Source organism: Saccostrea cucullata, unplaced genomic scaffold (genome assembly GCF_032062105.1).
Source record: "Saccostrea cucullata isolate Sc308-1 unplaced genomic scaffold, CSIRO_AGI_Scuc_v1 ctg8056, whole genome shotgun sequence".
Taxonomy (NCBI): Eukaryota; Metazoa; Mollusca; class Bivalvia; order Ostreida; family Ostreidae; genus Saccostrea; species Saccostrea cuccullata.
The window spans coordinates 8,314-28,916 of record NW_026927185.1 but is presented as its reverse complement, the minus strand read 5'-3'; the positions used below and the strand labels follow the sequence as shown (position 1 = coordinate 28,916).

At 34.4% G+C, this 20,603-nt stretch overlaps 1 protein-coding gene and 1 pseudogene across 1 annotated transcript; one reads left to right on the top strand and one right to left on the bottom strand.

Moving 5' to 3' along the window:
- Window positions 1–226: 226 nt before the first annotated feature.
- Window positions 227–6,649, top strand: LOC134273687 (uncharacterized). Its single transcript, XM_062755898.1, has 5 exons — window positions 227–959; window positions 4,190–4,342; window positions 4,639–4,807; window positions 5,065–5,367; window positions 6,221–6,649. The coding sequence occupies exons 1-5, from the start codon at window positions 227–229 to the stop codon at window positions 6,510–6,512; spliced, it is 1,650 nt and encodes a 549-aa protein (XP_062611882.1). The 3' UTR covers window positions 6,513–6,649.
- A 7,315-nt stretch (window positions 6,650–13,964) lies between these two features.
- Window positions 13,965–17,385, bottom strand: LOC134273688 (uncharacterized; annotated as a pseudogene).
- Window positions 17,386–20,603: the final 3,218 nt, after the last annotated feature.

Sequence of the window (20,603 nt, the reverse complement as noted above, 5' to 3'; positions counted from 1 at the left end):
TCACTCTGATAACGCAGAGAGCTCTGACGAAAATGAAAGCGATGGAGAAATAGGAGATCGAGAAAATTTAGTACCAATAGAGCAGAGTGAGGTAGATAAGAATGAAATTGACCAATTTCAAAAGTTTAATTCTAAAACATGCGGTTGTTCTCGACTCTACGGAAAACCATGTAGTGAGGTCGTCGATTTAGAATCTTTGCTTGAATACAGAAACACGTGCCTGGAAATGAACAAGGAGGAACTTGATATGATGATCAAAGTGCAATTATTTCACCATCGGCGAAATGACAAAGTTACTAGTGCAAAGAAACATAGATCAAAAGAAAGGGAGAGAATTAGACAAGAATATTTTTTTAATGGACATCAAGTGTGTAGAGAAACATTTGCGTTTTGCCATGGAGTTTATAGGAAGGCGGTGGACGCGCTTGCTCGTTCCCTTGATAAGGATGGACTCGCTCCTAGAATTCATGGAAACATTGGTAAACATCCAAAGCATGCCCTCACTGTAAATGATGTTCAATCTGTAAAAGATTTTCTAACATCTTATGGAAACAAGTTTGGTTTACCATTACCAGGAAGACTGCCAAACTACAGAGATTGTAGAGCTATAGTGTTGCCCTCTGATAAGACCAAGGCTGATATACATCAGGACTATTTGTTAGTTGCAGAGAGTCTACATTTGAGAAAGATATGTTTGTCAGAATTTAAAAGAGTTTGGCTGAATACATGTCCACATGTTCTAATTAGCAAGCCTTCAACAGACCTATGCTATAAATGCCAATCCTATGCGAATATCCTGGTTCATGGTGGCAATATGACAGAAGAGGAAAAGGAGCAACATCTTGAGAAATACACAGCTCATGTTGAAAAATCAAAGATGCAGAGGGATTATTACAGAAGGCAATGTGAAGTTTCTAAAACTAGCTTTTCTGCTCTTCCAAATGAGAGAAAAACCAGAGGTAACAATTTATTATATGATTCAAGTAATATTGTTTGAAATTACAGTACAGGCAACGCGGATCCCGTATTTCCCGCGTCCCCGCCGCGGTATAATCACAACGCGGTATTTGGCCAGGTAGACAGTTAAACCGCGTTCCCTCCGCGGGAAATTCTTCACTTACCTGTCCCCGCCGCGGTTAAATCCTCGATCAATTACTGACAATTGGTATCGTAAACAAACGGGAGTTATCTCCCCGAATTGTAATTTGCGAATTTTCCCTGTAAAAAAAAAAAAAAAAAAAAAAAACAAAAAAAACCAAAAAAAAAACCGTGTGTTTATTAATAAATTTTGCTATGAATAGAATTTAAACTAAGAAAAAATAAGTTTATTTTTGTTTCTAAAATTACATATCAATCTTTGAAATTGAATAGAAAATTTTATTAAATTGTTACGTCTTTACAATTATTTTGTGTTATTAAGAATCTATCAAGAAACAAAGTTAAATACTAGAAATTTTAATTAGTTTTTTTTAATCTTCATATTATATGCAAACTGTAATAAATGTTGAACTCAGACTGTTTAAGTTTCGATGAACGATTTTCAGCATTCATTTGAAAAAAAAAAGATGTACATCTTTTAAAAAATGTTCATCTTCATATTATTTATTAATTAATTTTCGATTTATTGTATATAAAATGTACAGGTTTTTTCTTAAAGTGTCAAATTACCGGAAAACATCCGATGACGAGCATTAATTGCAGTTACATGTAGTGGGCACGTGAACTTAAATTTTCTTTATCCAAGATATCAAGAAAAAGTTCTATTCTTCTTTATTTCTCATCGTTTATGTTCTGTTCCCAAATTAAGTTAATTTAATTAATTAATTTTTTTTTAATGTATTTCCCTCTTTTATATAAATGTGCAGGCATTTTTCTCAAATTGTCAAATGACCGGAAAGCATTCGATGACGAGAGTTAACTTTGAGCACGCGAACTTTATACAAGAGATCAAGAAAAAATATCGTTTTTCACCTTCACATTAACATGTTTTACTTTTTAATACAGTGTCTTTCTTTTTAATTTTAATATTTCTCGATTATGTGTTCAATATATAAGGTAGGATGTGCAGGTGTAATGATAAACTTCACAGACGAAATTATATAGTTTATATTAAAATATTCAATGCAAAAATTCATATATTTTTGTTTTCTTTGACAAATTCTGTTTCTTTGTGTATTAAGTATTAGCCGCGATCATTTCCTGTGTATAGGGATTAGCAGTGCCTGAGCTGGAAACGACAGGGGGTTTCACACCTGTCTTATAGTATACCTTGGGTAAAGCTCGCTGGAAGCACATCGTTGTCTAGCCATTCAACAACACATTTGATTCATTGTTTCATTATTATTTCATCGAGAGAGAGAGAGAAGAAAAATATCACAATATTAAAGCACGTGCATGATCGTTTTTCCTCCTTTATGATCAGTTTATCAATTTCTTAAGTCTAGCGAATATAACTACCGCTGATTTATCAGTTTATCGACCATTTGTCGAATTTGTCTAAGTTTTATTGTTTTTTATCGAGAGACTTGTCTTTATGATCCACTTTCTTCTTTAGTTGAGCATATGTACATGACATGCAATTTGAATTACTTCCCTTTCTGTCGCCAGATTACAACGACATATTTTGGTGGTAAAATAACATGTATTTTGGTTATAAAATTTGATTAAGAAAAACACAGTATATATTAAAATTGTTGAATTATTTAAAATATTTATTTTAAACAAAAAATTAAAAAGGATTCTGTCTGCAACAAAAACATTCTTTATTTCATGCATTTAAATTCATGAGCTACACATGGAAAAAAAAAACGGCTTCGTTTTACAATGTCGTAGGAAAACGCATACAGGTAATACACTCAGGTAACATCCTGTGTATAAAGGTAGTATGTACACTAGACAGCGTCTAGTGTCACAGCGTCGTTCCCTCGGGGCTTCTCATCCGCTTTGAGTAAGCTCCACTCCACACCAAGCTTACCTGAGGAAAACCGAACGGTTACACAGACATCTTGAAACTTGAAGCATGGCAACTTGCTGATTAAAATAAGTTAATTTCTGTGTTGTGTGTTCAAATATTTTAAGGGCCCATATTTGTGTTTGTGTTTTATTTGAACCGAAGAAATCTGAAATTTGTTTATGTTCATAAACATGATTTTAGTAATTTTCGAAAAGAGCAGAAAATAGAAATACATTCAAATACTAGCCATGATAATATTGATATTCTGAATAGAAATACCTGTGATTATTTTATTAACAAGCCCCCCCCCCCCCCCTAAAAAAAATCGTCGATATTTAGTTTATAGTCTTACAGTGTAGCGCATAATAATGGAGCAACGATATTCCTACACTTAGGCGTGTTTTGGTAAAATTTAATTGTAATTATGTATCACTATCTATCATCGTTTTTCATGCTATTATTTATAACAGACATGTATACAGAAGTAACGGTACTTTTCTAAATGAAACCAAATGACTGATATAATCTCGCAGATAAATAAACACATAGCTACACGTAACTGCAACTGCACGGGCTAATTGTGAACAACGGATTACAATTGCACTTGCATATATAGAGAAGCGACATCATGGCATTCTTTAAATTTTAATTATACCTTTTTAGCAATTTGAAGATCATTTGGGGTGGCATTATTGATTTTGAAAATAAACTTTAAGTTAATATATTCGATAAATTATTCGACTTTATTTCATCCTATACTGTACATGTATAACTGTTAACAGACGTTTTTGAGAATTAATTAATTTTGAGTGACCATCGGTAAAAACAAAAAACAAAAAAGAAACTTTAAGATGTTTTTTATTTAACAATTTGATAAAACTTATAGAATCTTGATAGAATCCATGTTATGGTATAAATCTATTAATATTAATGTGGTCGTAACCCCCCCCCCCCCCCCCTCATTTCGACACGATTAAAAATCGACAATACTTTACAGGTAAGAACATCTAAGCTGAAGAATAACGGTAGCGGGCCCCGCCGCGGTGTAAACACGGTCTCAGGTAGCACCGCGATCAAAACCCACGACGGTGTAACGCGGAAAGGATTAATACACCGCGGAGGGGACGCGGTCTAATACGGGATCCGCGTTGCCTGTACTGTAGTTAATCATTTATGCATTAGTTCTGTTAAATTAGTGATTTTTCTTAATCAATTGGCTATTGATATTTTCCCTAGGTCAGCCCATCTGTTCTTTGGAGGGAACTCAACATTACAGTTTTGATTATGCCCAGCAAATACATTATCCACATTATGCGCAACAGGTTGGTCCTTTGTTCTTCAAAACCCCACGGAAATGCCAGTGTTTTGGAATCTGTTCAGAGGGTTCAGGTAATTTTTAGAACGTCAAACACAAGACTACAATAGTCTAATTGATTTTTTAGCATTACTCTTTTAGTTCAATGATAGAAAATAAAATTTATAGATTCATGTACAAGTTTACTACTACTAGTCTAACAAATTTAATTTATAAAACAGACTAGGCAGTGCATTTAATTGGCTAATACATGCAACCTGTAAATTTAGAATTACATTTTTAGAAATGCACCCTTTCATAAAAAAAAAATTGAAGTAAAAGAATAATTAACTTTTTCAGTGCAAACATTTTTTTGTGAACTTTTATCCAGGATCACAGATATTTTACTTGATTGATGAGTCTCAGCATTCTGGAAAGGGGGCAAACTCTGTTGCCAGTATGATTCACCACCATTTTCAACATAAAGGTTATGGAGAAATGAATTTACAACTCCATATGGACAACTGCACTGGTCAAAATAAAAACAACACTGTTATTGGGTATCTATTTCCAATCCAACTGTCTATATTTTAACTACCATTTGTGCGGGTGTATTTTTGCAAAATTAATACAATAGGTGTCTTCATGTCAAATACATCCATGTTTACATGTGGTACATGTAATGAAATACACTGGCAAAATTATTTTCAATTCATTTGCTCTCTTTGATTAGTTTAGTTTCATAATGAAGTTCTTTTAGAAGTGCATTTAGAGAGCTTGTCTCTTTTGAATTTTATTTTAAAAGAATGTCTTGTAGATATGGGATGTGGCGAGTTATGACCGGCAGACATATGACCATTGAGTTTTCTCTGATGGAGGCAGGCCACACAAAGTTTCATCCCGACTGGCATTTTGGGCTCTGGAAGGTGAAATGGCGAGGAACAACTGCAGAGAATCTTGAGGAAGTGGCCAAATCCGTTGCTCATTCATCTAGGAATAACCATAATATTCCCCAGCTTGTAGAGGATCCCCAGTATCCAGTCATTTTCTATGACTGGAGCACGTTTCTCAAGAAGTACTTCAAGCCAATACCTCAACTCAAGCAGTATCATCATTTTCGGTATGCATTATATTGCCTGTGTTTTTTAGCAATTAATTTATTGGAGGTTGAGTTATCACAGAACAACAAATGCACAGAGAGGCATAGATAAGATCTTCAAGTATACTGTAGACATACTTTTTTCCACGCTGTCATAATTCTGTGGACTCTTGATTTTTGTTTAAATCTGCAGGTAGAAAATCTTGTGGATTTCTTAACTGTCCCTATATATACCTTACATGTTTATTAAGTATGCTTGGACAAATTTCCGTGAAAAATTTGTGACCGCGTACATACCGTAAATTAATACCATACGAAAAAAGTACTTCTATGGTATTATATTTTTTTTCATTTTATTTAATTTGGTCTGAATTTCATGACTTTAGTAAAACCAGCGATTTTCAGACCAAATCATCAAAATTAATTTAGTATTTTTCTTTATACATGTACATGATCATCTTATTAAATATATATATTTGGTGTTTGTCATATATTCTTTTATTTTCTTATGCTTGTATAATTTATCCCTCAATTAAAAATCTTTATGTTGTCAAATTAAAAAAATTACATGAACATGTATACAAAAAAAAAAAAAATCCCCAAAAGCAAACACCAAATACATCAGATTTAAGCCCATGTTGACAAATGCAAATTTTAAGTATAAGCATGATAAGGTTATGAAGAATTCTGTTAGCATTGAATTTTGAAAATTTTTGTATACATGTATGCTGCTAAAAACAGAACTGAAAAGAAATTCTTAACTAATTCTAACTGCCATGACTGTGCTCCTTCAATATCTTTTGCAATAAGCTGTAGATAAATATATTAAAAAAACAATATATGTTGGAAGATCTAACATCTTTGACTTTTGCAGCATGACACATGAACATCCTGGAGTAGTCCATCTACGAAAGTATGCTGGAGATGAAGAAATTACTGTCAACATCCTGAAACACAAAGATTTCAGGTTTCCAAACATGGATGCCTCTCTTCCAACTGTTATTAAAGCATGTGGCCTTGACGCACAGCGACAGTGGTATTTATACGACGAGGTGGCCCCATACTGTGCCAGTCATGAGGCATGTCCCCGCCCAAGTGTACCAAAACCATCAGCCATAAAAGTTGAACAGAAAGTGAAATTAGGAAAGAGAAAATGTGCAAATTAACATTGTAACAAATCAATGTAATTTACATGCTGTCATGGATGTTAAGAGTTTGATTTTATCTAGTTCTTAAAACTGTTATATTCTGTTGTATTAATTTGATCAAACAATATGTGTTTCAGAATGAAATGACATCTATTTCAAATTGTGTTACTTCATTGCTTTTATGTAACTTTAAAGTTGCAGAAATCACCAATATCAGATAAAGCAAGATGTGTTCATGAAACACTATGTACCCAGTGGTCCCTAAGTTTGAAAAACTATTTTAGTATATAGGTCACAGTCAAGGTCACAAGGTCATTAACCTTGGTGTCATTTGAAAAATCTTAATTTAGTGGAGTACGCATAGAAAATATGAAGTTTCTATCTCGTATTGTTAAAGATGTATTGCAAAGGTTCAAAAAGACTATTTTTAGCAAATACAAGTAGGTCACAGTCAAGGTCACAAGGTCATTGACCTTGGTGTCATTTGAAAGAGCTTGGTTACTGGAATATGCATACCAAATACGAGGTTTCTATCTCTCATGGTTCAAAAGTTATGGCAAAGGTTAACATTTAAAGATAGACAGGACAAAAACAGTATGCGCCCCTGATCTACCGATCCGGGCGCATAACAACCAATTAGTAAAGTCCAATTTTCTTGACAATGAATAGGAATATCAAAGAAAAAACAACAGATAGTTGTTACTGGGGGTCATCTCTACTAGATAGTATAAAAATCTCATTTTCTCTCAGGTACCTCATTTGGGCCAAAATTCTCATGGCTTGTCACATATTATGAATGTAATGTACACATGTTTGTAAGAGATGCATGTTCTGTACGTAGGTTATATATGTAAAGAATGGACCTATGTTATGAATGTAATGAAGGTATGTTTGTAAGAGATGCATGTTCTGTATGTATGTAATGTATGTAAAGAATGGACCTGTGTTATGAATGTAATGTATGCATGTTTGTAAGAGATGCATGTTCTGTATGTATGTAATGTATGTAAAGAATGGACATATGTTATGAATGTAATGTACATATGTTTGTAAGAGATGCATGTTCTGTGTGTATGTAATGTATGTAAAGAATATACCTATTTTATGAATGTAATGTACATATGTTTGCAAGACATGCATGTTCTGTATGTATGTTATGTATGTAAAGAATGGATGTATGTTATATATGTATGCATGCATAAATGTATAAAGTGAAATGTTCCTAATGTGGTGAATATGATGTAAAGAATATCATGTACATAATGCATGAATGTATGCATGTATGTAAAGAATGGACCTATGTTATAAATGTAAAGTACACATGTTTGTAAGAGATGCATGTTCTGTATGTATGTAATGTTTGTAAAGAATGGACCTATGTTATGAATGAATTGTATGCATGTTTGTAAGAGATGCATGTTCTGTATGGATGTAATGTATGTAAAGAAGGGACCTATCCTATGAATGTAATGTACGTATGTTTGTAAGAGATGCATGTTCTGTATGTATGTAAAGAATGGACTTGTTATGAATATAATGTACATATGTTTGTGAGATGCATGTTCTCTATGTATGTTATGATTGTAAAGAATGGATTTATGTTATGAATGTAATGTATGTATGAATTGTAGGGAAGGGAGTGAGAGGGAGAGGGGGAGAGGGGAAGATGGACCCAGTGAAAGGGGCTGTGGGGAATTAAGAGATTATCAATGTATATACCTATGTCTGGCAGTCTGTCTATGTGATTGTCTCATTGTCTGTTTGTTTGTCTCCCTGTCCGATTGTTTGTCTCTTTGTCTGTCTGTGTGAATGTGTCATTGTCTGACTGTTTGTCTCTTTGACTGTCTGTTTTTCTGATAGTCTCCCTGTCCGATTGTTGGTCTCTTTGTCTGTCTGTCTTTCTGTGTGATTGTGTCATTGTGTGATAGTATGCTCTTTGTTTGTCTGTCTGTATCTTTGTCTAATTGTCTCATTGTCTGATTGTTGTTTGTCTCTTTGTCTGTCTGTTTCTCTGAGTGTTTCATTGTCTGATTGTTTGTCTCTTTGTCTGATTCTTGCAGTGTCATCTAAATGCATGTTTGTTGCTGTGTCTGTATCTATAAATGTTTGTATGGATGTATGTATCGTTACATGTCTGTCTGTCTGTTAGTCTGTCTCTATGTAAGTATGTATTGTAGATATATATGAATGTATATCTGTTGGTATCTATGGATGGATAGATGTTTGTCAGTTTTTTCTGTCTAATTGTCTGTCAATCTGTCTGTCTGTTTGTATGTATGTGAAGAGACGGGGGAAAAAAGCAGTACAGGAGAAATGAAACCAAGAAGTGCCCAAGGATACTAAGTCTAAATAGCGGTGTGTGCGTATAATGAATTATTTAGACAAGGCATCCATAAGATAAAGAGGAGAAAAGTAAGAAAAATATGAGAGAAATCTCAAAACAACGAAGAAATAGATGATAGAAAGGAGGGAGATAGATGAGAGAAAAGAGAAACAAGTTAAAGATCAAGTAACAAGTATATGTATGTAAGAGATGCATGCAATGTATGTATGTAATGAAGGTAAAGAATGTATGTAACTTGTGATTGTAATATAAATATGTTTGTGAGAGATGCATGTTGTGTACTTATGTAATGTATGTAATCTATCTATGCATTGTAGGGAAGGGAGTTGGAGAGAAAAAGGAGAAAGAGCAGAAAAAAACCAGTGAAAGGTGCTTTAGGGAATGAAGAAAATGACCAAGAGAATGTATCAATGTAAGTACCAATGTCTGTCTGTCAGTGTGTTTGTCTGGTTGTCTGATCGTCTCCCTGTCTGATTGTTTGTCTCTTTGTCTTTCTGTCTGTCTGATTGTCGCCCTGTCTGATTGTTTGACTCTTTGTCTGTCTGTCTGTTTGTCTGTCTGTGTGATTGTCTCATTGTCTGTCTGTTTGTCTCCCTGTCTGACTGTTTGAATCTTTGTCTGTCTGTGTGAATGTGTCATTGTCTGACTGTTTGTCTCTTTGACTGTCTGTTTTTCTGATAGTTTCCCTGTCCGATTGTTTGTTTCTTTGTCTGTCTGTCTTTCTGTGTGATTGTGTCATTGTGTGATAGCGTGTCTCTTTGTTTGTCTGTCTGTCTGTTTGTCTGATTGTCTCATTGTCTGATTGTTGTTTGTCTCTTTGTCTGTCTGTTTCTCTGAGTGTCTCAGCCTGATTGTTTGCCTCTTTGTCTGTCTGTTTGTCTGATCCTTGCAGTGTCATCTTAATGCATGTTTGTTGCTGTGTCTGTATCTATAAATGTTTGTATGGATGTATGTATCATTATATGTCTGTCTGTCTGTTAGTCTGTCTCTACGTAAGAATGTATTGTAGATATATATGAATGTACCTATATTTTGAATGGACCTATATTATGAATGTAATGTACACATGTTTGTAATAGATGCATGTTCTGTACGTATGTTATATATGTAAAGAATGGACCTATGTTATGAATGTAATGAAGGTATGTTTGTAAGAGATGCATGTTCTGTATGTATGTAATGTATGTAAAGAATGGACCTGTGTTATGAATGTAATGTATGCATGTTTGTAAGAGATGCACGTTCTGTATGTATGTAATGTATGTAAAGAATGGACATATGTTATGAATGTAATGTACATATGTTTGTAAGAGATGCATGTTCTGTATGTATGTAATGTATGTAAAGAATATACCTATTTTATGAATGTAATGTACATATGTTTGTAAGACATGCATGTTCTGTATGTATGTTATGTATGTAAAGAATGGATGTATGTTATATATGTATGCATGCATAAATGTATAAAGTGAAATGTTCCTAATGTGGTGAATATGATGTAAAGAATATCATGTACATAATGCATGAATGTATGCATGTATGTAAAGAATGGACCTATGTTATAAATGTAAAGTACACATGTTTGTAAGAGATGCATGTTCTGTATGTATGTAATGTTTGTACAGAATGGACCTATGTTATGAATGAATTGTATGCATGTTTGTAAGAGATGCATGTTCTGTATGGATGTAATGTATGTAAAGAAGGGACCTATCCTATGAATGTAATGTACGTATGTTTGTAAGAGATGCATGTTCTGTATGTATGTAAAGAATGGACTTGTTATGAATGTAATGTACATATGTTTGTGAGATGCATGTTCTCTATGTATGTTATGATTGTAAAGAATGGATTTATGTTATGAATGTAATGTATGTATGAATTGTAGGGAAGGGAGTGAGAGGGAGAGGGGGAGAGGGGAAGATGGACCCAGTGAAAGGGGCTGTGGGGAATTAAGAGAATGACCAAGAGAATGTATCAATGTATATACCTATGTCTGGCAGTCTGTCTGTGTGATTGTCTCATTGTCTGTCTGTTTGTCTCCCTGTCCGATTGTTTGTCTCTTTGTCTGTCTGTGTGAATGTGTCATTGTCTGACTGTTTGTCTCTTTGACTGTCTGTTTTTCTGATAGTCTCCCTGTCCGATTGTTGGTCTCTTTGTCTGTCTGTCTTTCTGTGTGATTGTGTCATTGTGTGATAGTATGCTCTTTGTTTGTCTGTCTGTATCTTTGTCTAATTGTCTCATTGTCTGATTGTTGTTTGTCTCTTTGTCTGTCTGTTTCTCTGAGTGTCTCAGTCTGATTGTTTGTCTCTTTGTCTGATTCTTGCAGTGTCATCTAAATGCATGTTTGTTGCTGTGTCTGTATCTATAAATGTTTGTATGTATCGTTACATGTCTGTCTGTCTGTTAGTCTGTCTCTATGTAAGTATGTATTGTAGATATATATGAATGTATATCTGTTGGTATCTATGGATGGATAGATGTTTGTCAGTTTTTCTGTCTAATTGTCTGTCAATCTGTCTGTCTGTTTGTATGTATGTGAAGAGACGGGGGAAAAAAGCAGTACAGGAGAAATGAAACCAAGAAGTGCCCAAGGATACTAAGTCTAAATAGCGGTGTGTGCATATAATGAATTATTTAGACAAGGCATCCATAAGATAAAGAGGAGAAAAGTAAGAAAAATATGAGAGAAATCTCAAAACAACGAAGAAATAGATGATAGAAAGGAGGGAGATAGATGAGAGAAAAGAGAAACCAGTTAAAGATCAAGTAACAAGTATATGTATGTAAGAGATGCATGCAATGTATGTATGTAATGAACGTAAAGAATGTATGTATCTTGTGATTGTAATATAAATATGTTTGTGAGAGATGCATGTTGTGTACTTATGTAATGTATGTAATCTATCTATGCATTGTAGGGAAGGGAGTTGGAGAGAACAAGAGGCCCATTGGCCACATCGCTCACCTGAGAAGCTTTGACCATTCTGTTCTTTACCAGATTTCCCCCGTGTTATACATAATGCATCCCCACCCTACCCCACTGATCATAATTTAGACATTTTGAAATCTACACTACCCAATGATCCTTCCATGGGCACATATGTTTCAGCTTTTTTGGCCCAGTGGTTCCTGAGAAGAAGATTTTCAAAGATTTTTCCTATATATTTCTATGTAAAACTTTGATTCCCTATAATGGCCCCGCCCTTCCCCCGGGGGTCATGATTCCTACAATTTAGAATTTATACTACCCCAAAATGCTTCCACATAAGCTTCACTTTTTCTGGCCCAGTGGTTCTTGAGAAGAAGATTTTCAAAGATTTTTACTATATATTTCTATATAAAACTTTAATACCCCATTGTGGCCCCGCCCTTCCCCCGGGGGTCATCATGTGAACAATTTAGAATCTACACTATACCAGGATGCTTCCTTATAAGTTTAAGCTTTTCTGGCCCAGTGGTTCTTGAGAAGAGGGTTTTCAAAGATTTTTCCTATATATTTCTATGTAAAACTTTGATTCCCCATTGTGGCCCCGCCTTTCCCCGGGGGTCATGATGTGAACAATTTAGAATTTACACTATACCAGGATGCTTCCACATAAGTTTAAGCTTTTCTGGCCCAGTGGTTCTTGAGAAGAAGATTTTCAAAGATTTTTCCTATATATTTCTAGGTAAAACTTTGATTCCCCACTGTGGCCCCGCCCATCCCCCGGGGGTCATCATGTGAACAATTTTGAATCTACACTATACCAGGATGCTTCCACATAAGTTTCAGCTTTTCTGGCCCAGTGGTTCTTGAGAAGAAGATTTTCAAAGATTTTTCCTATATATTTCTATGTAAAACTTTGATTCCCCATTGTGGCCCCGCCCTTCCCCCGGGGGTCATGATGTGAACAATTTAGAATTTTCACTATACCAGGATGCTTCCATATAAGTTTAAGCTTTTTTGGCCCAGTGGTTCTTGAGAAGACGATTTTCAAATATTTTTCCTATATATTTCTAAGTAAAACTTTGATTCCCCACTGTGGCCCCGCCAATCCCTCGGGGGTCATGATTTGAACAATTTAGAATCTACACTACCCCAGGATGCTTCCACATAAGTTTCAGCTTTACTGGCCCAGTGGTTCTTGAGAAGATTTTTTAATGACCCAACCCTTTTTTTGTCTTTTCTTGATTATCTCCCCTTGCGAGGGGATATGTCCCTTCATTTTAACAATTTAAATTCCCCTTTACCCAAGAATGCTTTGTACCAAGTTTGGTCAAAATTGGCCCAGTGGTTCTTGAGAAGAAGTCGAAAATGTGAAAAGTTTACAGACGGACAGACGGACGGACACACATTTGGTTATATGTGACAAGCCATGAGAATTTTGGCCCAAATGAGGTACCTGGGAGAAAATGAGATTTTTATATTATCTAGTAGAGATGACCCCCAGTAACAAGTATCTGCTTTTTTTTCTTTGATATCCCTATCCATTGTCAAGAAAATTGGACTTTACCAACTGGTTGTTATGCGCCCGGATCGATATATCAGGGGCGCATACTGTTTTTGTCTTGTCTGTCTGTAAACTTTAATCTTCACCATAACTTTTGAACCATGAGAGATAGCAACTTCATATTTGGTATGCATATTCCAGTAACTAAGCTCTTTCAAATAACACCAAGGTCAATGACCTTGTGATTGAACTTGTGACCTTGATTGTGTCCTATATGCTAAAAATAGCCCTTTTAAACCTTCGCAATAAATTTTTAACCATAAGAGATAGAGACTTAATATTTAGTATGCATACTTCACTAAATTAAGTTATTTCAAATGTCAACAAGGTTAACGACCTTGTGACCTTGACTGTGACCTATATGCTAAAAATAGCTTTTTCAAACTTAGGCGCCACCGGGCGCATAGTGTTTCACAAACACATCTTGTTTTTTCAGATTGGTGATTTCTGCGAATTTGAAGTTACATAAAAGTAATAAAGTAACGTACACAATTTAAAATTGATGTTATTTCATTTCGAAACACATATTGTTTGATCAAATCAGTACAACAGAATATAAGAGTTTTAAGAACTTGATAAAATCAATCTCTTATTATCCATGGCAGCACAAAATTACACTGATTTGTTACAATGTCAATTTGCACATTTTCTCTTTCCTAATTTCACTTTCTGTTCAACTTTTATGGCTGATGGTTTTGGTACACATGGGCGGGGACATGCCTCATGACTGGCACAGTATGGTGCTACCTCGTCGTATAAATACCATTGTCGCTGTGCGTCAAGGCCACATGGTTTAATGACAGTTAGAAGAGAAGCATCCATATTTGGAAACTTGAAATCTTTGTGTTTCAGGATGTTGACAGTTATTTCTTCATCTGTAGCATACTTTCGTAGATGCACTACTCCAGGATGTTCGTGTGTCATTCTGCAAAAGATGTTAGATCATACATTTATTTTTTTTTTAGATATATTTATCTACACAGTTTAATGCATTAATTAACAAAATGTATTGAATGAGCACAGTCATACTTCAACTTGCATAAATGATGGCATTTAATTTTTTTTTTAATTTCTCTTCAGTTCTCTGTTTTTAACAACATAATACAAAAAAATTTCAATATTCAATGTTAACAGCATTCTTCATAACCTTACACTAAGCATCTGCATTTGTCAACATGGGCTTAAAATCTGTATTAAGTGTTTGCTCGTTTTTTTGTATACATGTTCATCTAATTTTTTTAATTTGACAACATAGAGATTTTTAATTGAGGGATAAATTATAAAAGCATAAGAAAATAAAAGAATGTATGACAATCAAACACCAGAATTCAAAAAAAATAATATAATAAGATGTCCATGTATTTTAATAAATACTTAATAAATTTTGATAACTTTTTGGTCTAAAAATCTCTGGTTTTACTAAGTCATGAAATTCTGACCCAAATAAATAAAAATGAAAAAAATAATATAATTTGAACATATCTACACTGTATGCCCCTTTGTGCATTTATTGTTCTGAGATAACTCAACTTTTAATGAATTAATTGCTCCAAAAAACAGGCAATATAATGCATACCGAAAATGATGATACTGCTTGAGTTGAGGTATTGGCTTGAAGTACTGCTTGAGAAACATGCTCCAGTCATAGAAAATAACTGGATACTGGGGATCCTCTACAAGCTGGGGGATATTATGGTTATTCCTAGATGAATAAGCAACAGATTTGGCCACTTCCTCGAGATTCTCTGCAGTTGTTCCTCGCCATTTCACCTTCCAGAGCCCAAAGTGCCAGTCGGGATGAAACTTTGTGTGGCCTGCCTCCATCAGAGAAAACTCAATGGTCATATGTCTGCCAGTCATAACTCGCCACATCCCATATCTACAAGACATTCTTTCAAAATTATGTTTGGCAGAGACAAAATCTCTAAACAAAATGCTAAATGCACTTCTAATAGAACTTGATTATGAAACTAAACTTCAAAAAGACGGCAAATGAATTTACAATAATTTTGCCAGTGTATGTCATTACATGTACTACATGTAAACATGCATGTATTTGACATGAAGACACCTATTGTATTTGCAAAAATACCACTCTCACAAATGGTAGTTATATAGACAGTTTGATTAGAAATACATACCCAATAACAGTGTTGTTTTTATTTTGACCAGTGCAGTTGTCCATATGGAGTTCTTTTCTCCATAACCTTTATGTTGAAAATGGTGGTGAATCATACTGGCAACAGAGTTTGCCCCCTTTCCAGAATGCTGTGACTCATCAATTAAGTAAAATGTCTGTGATCCTGGATAAAAATTCACAAAAAAATGTTAATCATTCTTTAAAAGGGTGCGTTTCTAAAAATGTAATTCTAAATTTACAGGTTGCATGTATTTGCCAAATAAATGCACTGTTTAATCTCTTTTATAAATTCAATTTTACATATTATGCTTTAACTGTTTGATCAGTACACTTGTACATAAATCTATATATTTTGTTTCCTATCAATGAACTAAAAGAGTATTTAAATACTAAAAAATCAATGAGACTATTGCAATCTTGTGTTCAACATTCTAAAAATTACCTGAACCCTCTGAACAGATTCCAAAACACTGGCATTTCCGTGGGGTTTTGAAGAACAAAGGACCAACCTGTTGCGCATAATGTGGATAATGTATTTGCTGGGCATAATCAAAACTGTAATGTTGAGTTCCCTCCAAAGAGCAGATGGGCTGACCTGGGGAAAATATCAATAGCCAATTGATTAAGAAAAATCACAAATTTAACAGAGCTAGATGCAAAAAAATGATCAACTAATTTCAAACAATATAACTTGAATCATATAATAAATTGTTACCTCTAGTTTTTCTCTCATTTGGAAGAGCAGAAAAGCTAGTTTTAGAAACTTCAATCACATTGCCTTCTATAATAATCCCTCTGCATCTTTGATTTTTCAACATGAACTGTGTATTTCTCAAGATGTTGCTCCTTTTCTTCTTCTGTCATATTGCCACCGTGAATCAGGGTATTTGCATAGGATTGGCATTTATAACACAGGTCTGTTGAAGGTTTACTAATTAGTACATGTGGACATGTATTGAGCCAAACTCTTTTAAACTCTGACAAACATATCTTTCTCAAATGTAGACTATCCGCAGCCACGGGCACTGGAAGTTAATGTAAATATATAGGCCTAGTATGTGTATGTATAAAAAAAGAAGGGTAGGACACTCTTTTTGAGGCAAATTCGGGTTTGGGGTATTTTAGGCCTTTCTCAGAAGACTTGGCGCGATTAATCGTTCCTTTATAACTTACTTTGAATATATGTACCGTTTCGTTCCGCTCCAATGCCGTCCCTTCAAAGAAAAAGATGTTTTTATACCTCCAAGTGCCTAAGAATTTTGCTAGACTGCCTTACTTCCGGTTTATCCAAACTGAATATATGATAAGTTCTGATATAATGACAAGTCCATCCTTATCAAGGGAACCCCAATGGCAAAACGCAAATGTTTCTCTACACACTTGATGTCCATTAAAAAAATATTCTTGTCTAATCCTCTCCCTTTCTTTTGATCTATGTTTCTTTGCACTAGTCACTTTGTCATTTCGGCGATGGTGAAATAATTGCACTTTAATCATCATATCTAGTTCATCCTTGTTCATTTCCAGGCACGTGTTTCTGTATTCAAGCAAAGATTCTAAATCGACGACATCACTACATGGTTTTCCGTAGAGTCGAGAACAACCGCATGTTTTGGAATTAGACTTTTGAAATTGGTCAATTTCATTCTTATCTACCTCACTCTGCTCTATGGGTACTATATTTTCCCGATCTTCTATTTCTTCATCGCTTTCATTTTCGTCAGAGCTCTCTGCCTTATCCGATTGATATTCTGGGTCGACATCCGACTTGTTTGACAAGTTTCCAAAATATAGGTCATTCACTCGATTTATTTCGTTTACAAATTCTTCATCTTCGTTTTCTACTATTTCTGGGGGGATTGTACTTGCATTAGAAACTGCACTTGACTGACTTAGTTGGCTGCAGTTTTCCATTCCAGTGATTCTAATAAGTTTCAAATCTCCCTCATTGCTAAAGACGCCATGATTGTTTACACCAACAACTCGGACACTAAAGAAGAGTTAGTCCTACGGGGAATAACTCTAAATATACTCAATTTTTTTCTCTCGAAAAACTTTCAAATAATATAAATCAAAATAAGATCGAGTTTCTTATTATTTTTGTTAATATAAAAAAGTCATCCAATCTAAATTCATCCTGCAATTATTTTAACAAGTGCGCGAAATTCACGCTTTTTTGTAACGTTGATTGTGACGTTTTTTTCATTATTACGTTTTGCCGCATTTGGGCCAAAAATCTCATGGCGAGTCACATATATTGGGTACATCAAGTCCAAGTCCTATTGGATACTGCTTATTGGATACAAAAAAAGTGTACACACGAGAGAGCATTATTTGGGTAGTTACTGTTCAAATCTTATTGGATATTAATCATCGTGTCCGTATTTTATTGGGTTTTTTTCTTATTGTTTTTTATTCATTTCAAATTTATTATATATTTAATATTTGCTGGTAAATTCAGACAAGACTGAAAACCTTTGGTTTTGAACCCATATTATTGTCAATTTTTGTGATATACATGTAGCTCTTTTATTGTAACACCTAACTAATTTGTTCTTAGCAATAAGGATATACACCTGTATATTTCAAAATAACTAATATTAAAATTCATGTATATGAATACCTAAGTGCAAAAAAACTGAATTGTGAAAACACAACTCAACACATCTCAGACTCTGTTCAACCTTTCTTGAATAAAAAAATGAAGTATTTAAGGAGAAACCTTTTTGAGTCATGACCAATTAATAATAAGCAAATGCCCATTACATGTTGGACAGAATGAAGGTATCCAACGGGCATTGGACAGGTGCCCTATACCTGTTGGGTTGTATTTTGACGAAGGGATTAAACTACCCAAGAACAATTGAACATGTGTACATTGTCCAATTATATTTGGGTTTCTTGAATCTGAATCTCCTCATCAAAATACAACCCAACAGGTAATGGACATCCGTCCAACTCCTCTTAGATATCTACATCCCACCCAACAGGTAATGGACACTTGTCCAATTCTTCTTGAATTGTTTCATCAGAATACCACCCAACAGGTAATGGACATCTGTCCAACTCCTCTTGGATATCTACATCCCACCCAACAGGCAATGGACACTTGTCCAATTCTTTGGGTTTCTTGAATTGCATCATCAAAATACCACCCAACAGGTAATGGACATCTGTCCAACTCCTCTTGGATATCTACATCCCACCCAACAGGTAATGGACACTTGTCCAATTCTTCTTGGGTTTCTTGAATTGTTTCCTCAGAATACCACCCAACAGATAATGGACACCTATCCAACTCCTCTTGGACATCTACATCTCACCCAACAGGTAATGGACACTTGTCCAATTCTTCTTGGGTTTCTTGAATTGTTTCATCAGAATACCACCCAACAGGTAATGGACATCCGTCCAACTCCTCTTGGATATCTACATCACACCCAACAGGTAATGGACACTTGTCCAATTCTTCTTGGGTTTCTTGAATTGTTTCATCAGAATACCACTGAACAGGTAATGGGCATCCGTCCAACTCCTCTTGGATATCTACATCCCACCCAACAGGCAATGGACACTTGTCTAATTCTTGGGTTTCTTGAGAATCCCCTCATCAGAATACTACCCAACATGTAATGAACACCTGTCCAATTCCTCTTGGATATTTTCATCCCTTCAATAGTATATAAACTAAAAGGTATTGGAAATTCTTCTTGGGTTTCTCAAATTATTTTTCATAAGAAAGAAAACCCAATAGGTATTGGACATTGGTTCAACTCTTCTTGGATATTACATCCCAACATTAGAATAAAACCCAACAGGTGATGTTTACCTGTCCAATTCTTCTTGGGTTACTTATACCCTTCATTAAAATTGTCAAATTTGTCTTGGATATTTATACTCTTGCATTAGATTGCAAACCCAATAAGTATGACATTTACCTTCCCTAGTTGAATTCAAATTTATTCTTCTGCATAACATAACATAATAAAAATTATGCATATCTGCATAAGCATACATAAGTCCAAAACATATTTAATACTTTAATTCTAACATTCCACATCTTATTCAGTGTACAGTTTACAAATGATAGGAAATATATAAGCATTTTGTGCCTAAACTATTTGGCTTTTAAAGAATTTTATAACCATGTTTGCAAAATTTAAATTTAAATATTGGAACTTGGAGCAAGTCATTACAGGTAGAGCAAGATGCTGAAAACCATATTGATAAATAGATCACACCCTTGATAAAATATTTGCCTTTAGTTGCTAAGATTGTGTTGTATTATATGGAAAATTTCTATAATCCTGTTTATTACAGATACATGTACAATGCATATTTTCCCTGTAATAATACAAATACTTCTGAGATGTAAAAGAATGGATTAAATAGTCACCGATGTTAAAAGATATTACATGATCTCATTAATCTGGTTTGGAAATCACAAACTTAGTTTTGAAGCCGATAAAACAGTATTGCACCAGAAAACACAGTTACAAGTACAATGAATGAATTTGTTGTATCAAAACTTTAAAATAATTGATGCACTATGTCCAAATCTTTTTGACAAATCGGGATAAAGATATTAAATGAAATCATCACTCTTATAAGTCTTAGAGCTAGAGAAAAGTCATTACATGCACAAATTTTACATGTAAAACTTTGATCCTATATTTCAATAAATGTCAAAATGGTTTTATTTTTGTTTCTGTTCAATACTTTCTTCTTCAGGGTCTCTCATGGCCTATACTGTATGATACCTCCATTGACCCTGCTCTTTTATATTGCCATATGTTTATCCAGTAGCAGTGGTTATGCTCAGGCAATCTTTGAAATATTCCTCATTTCATGCATCTCCTTCAGTTCTGCCTCTGTCCATTTTATTCATTCTGCAATTAGATAAAGGCATTTCTTTGCCGTATAAAACATGTTTTTCTTGACTACAGCAAGATCACCCTTTATGTTGATCAAACCCAACCAAGAAGTAGAAGTATATTTCTTATTCAGAAATATGTATTGATAAATAAAATGGAAGAAAAACTAATTTCTATCAACTCTTTTTTTTCTTCTATGTCTAACTGCATCTTCATCCTACCCCCTATCTGCCATAATTTTATCAAAATGGAATCATC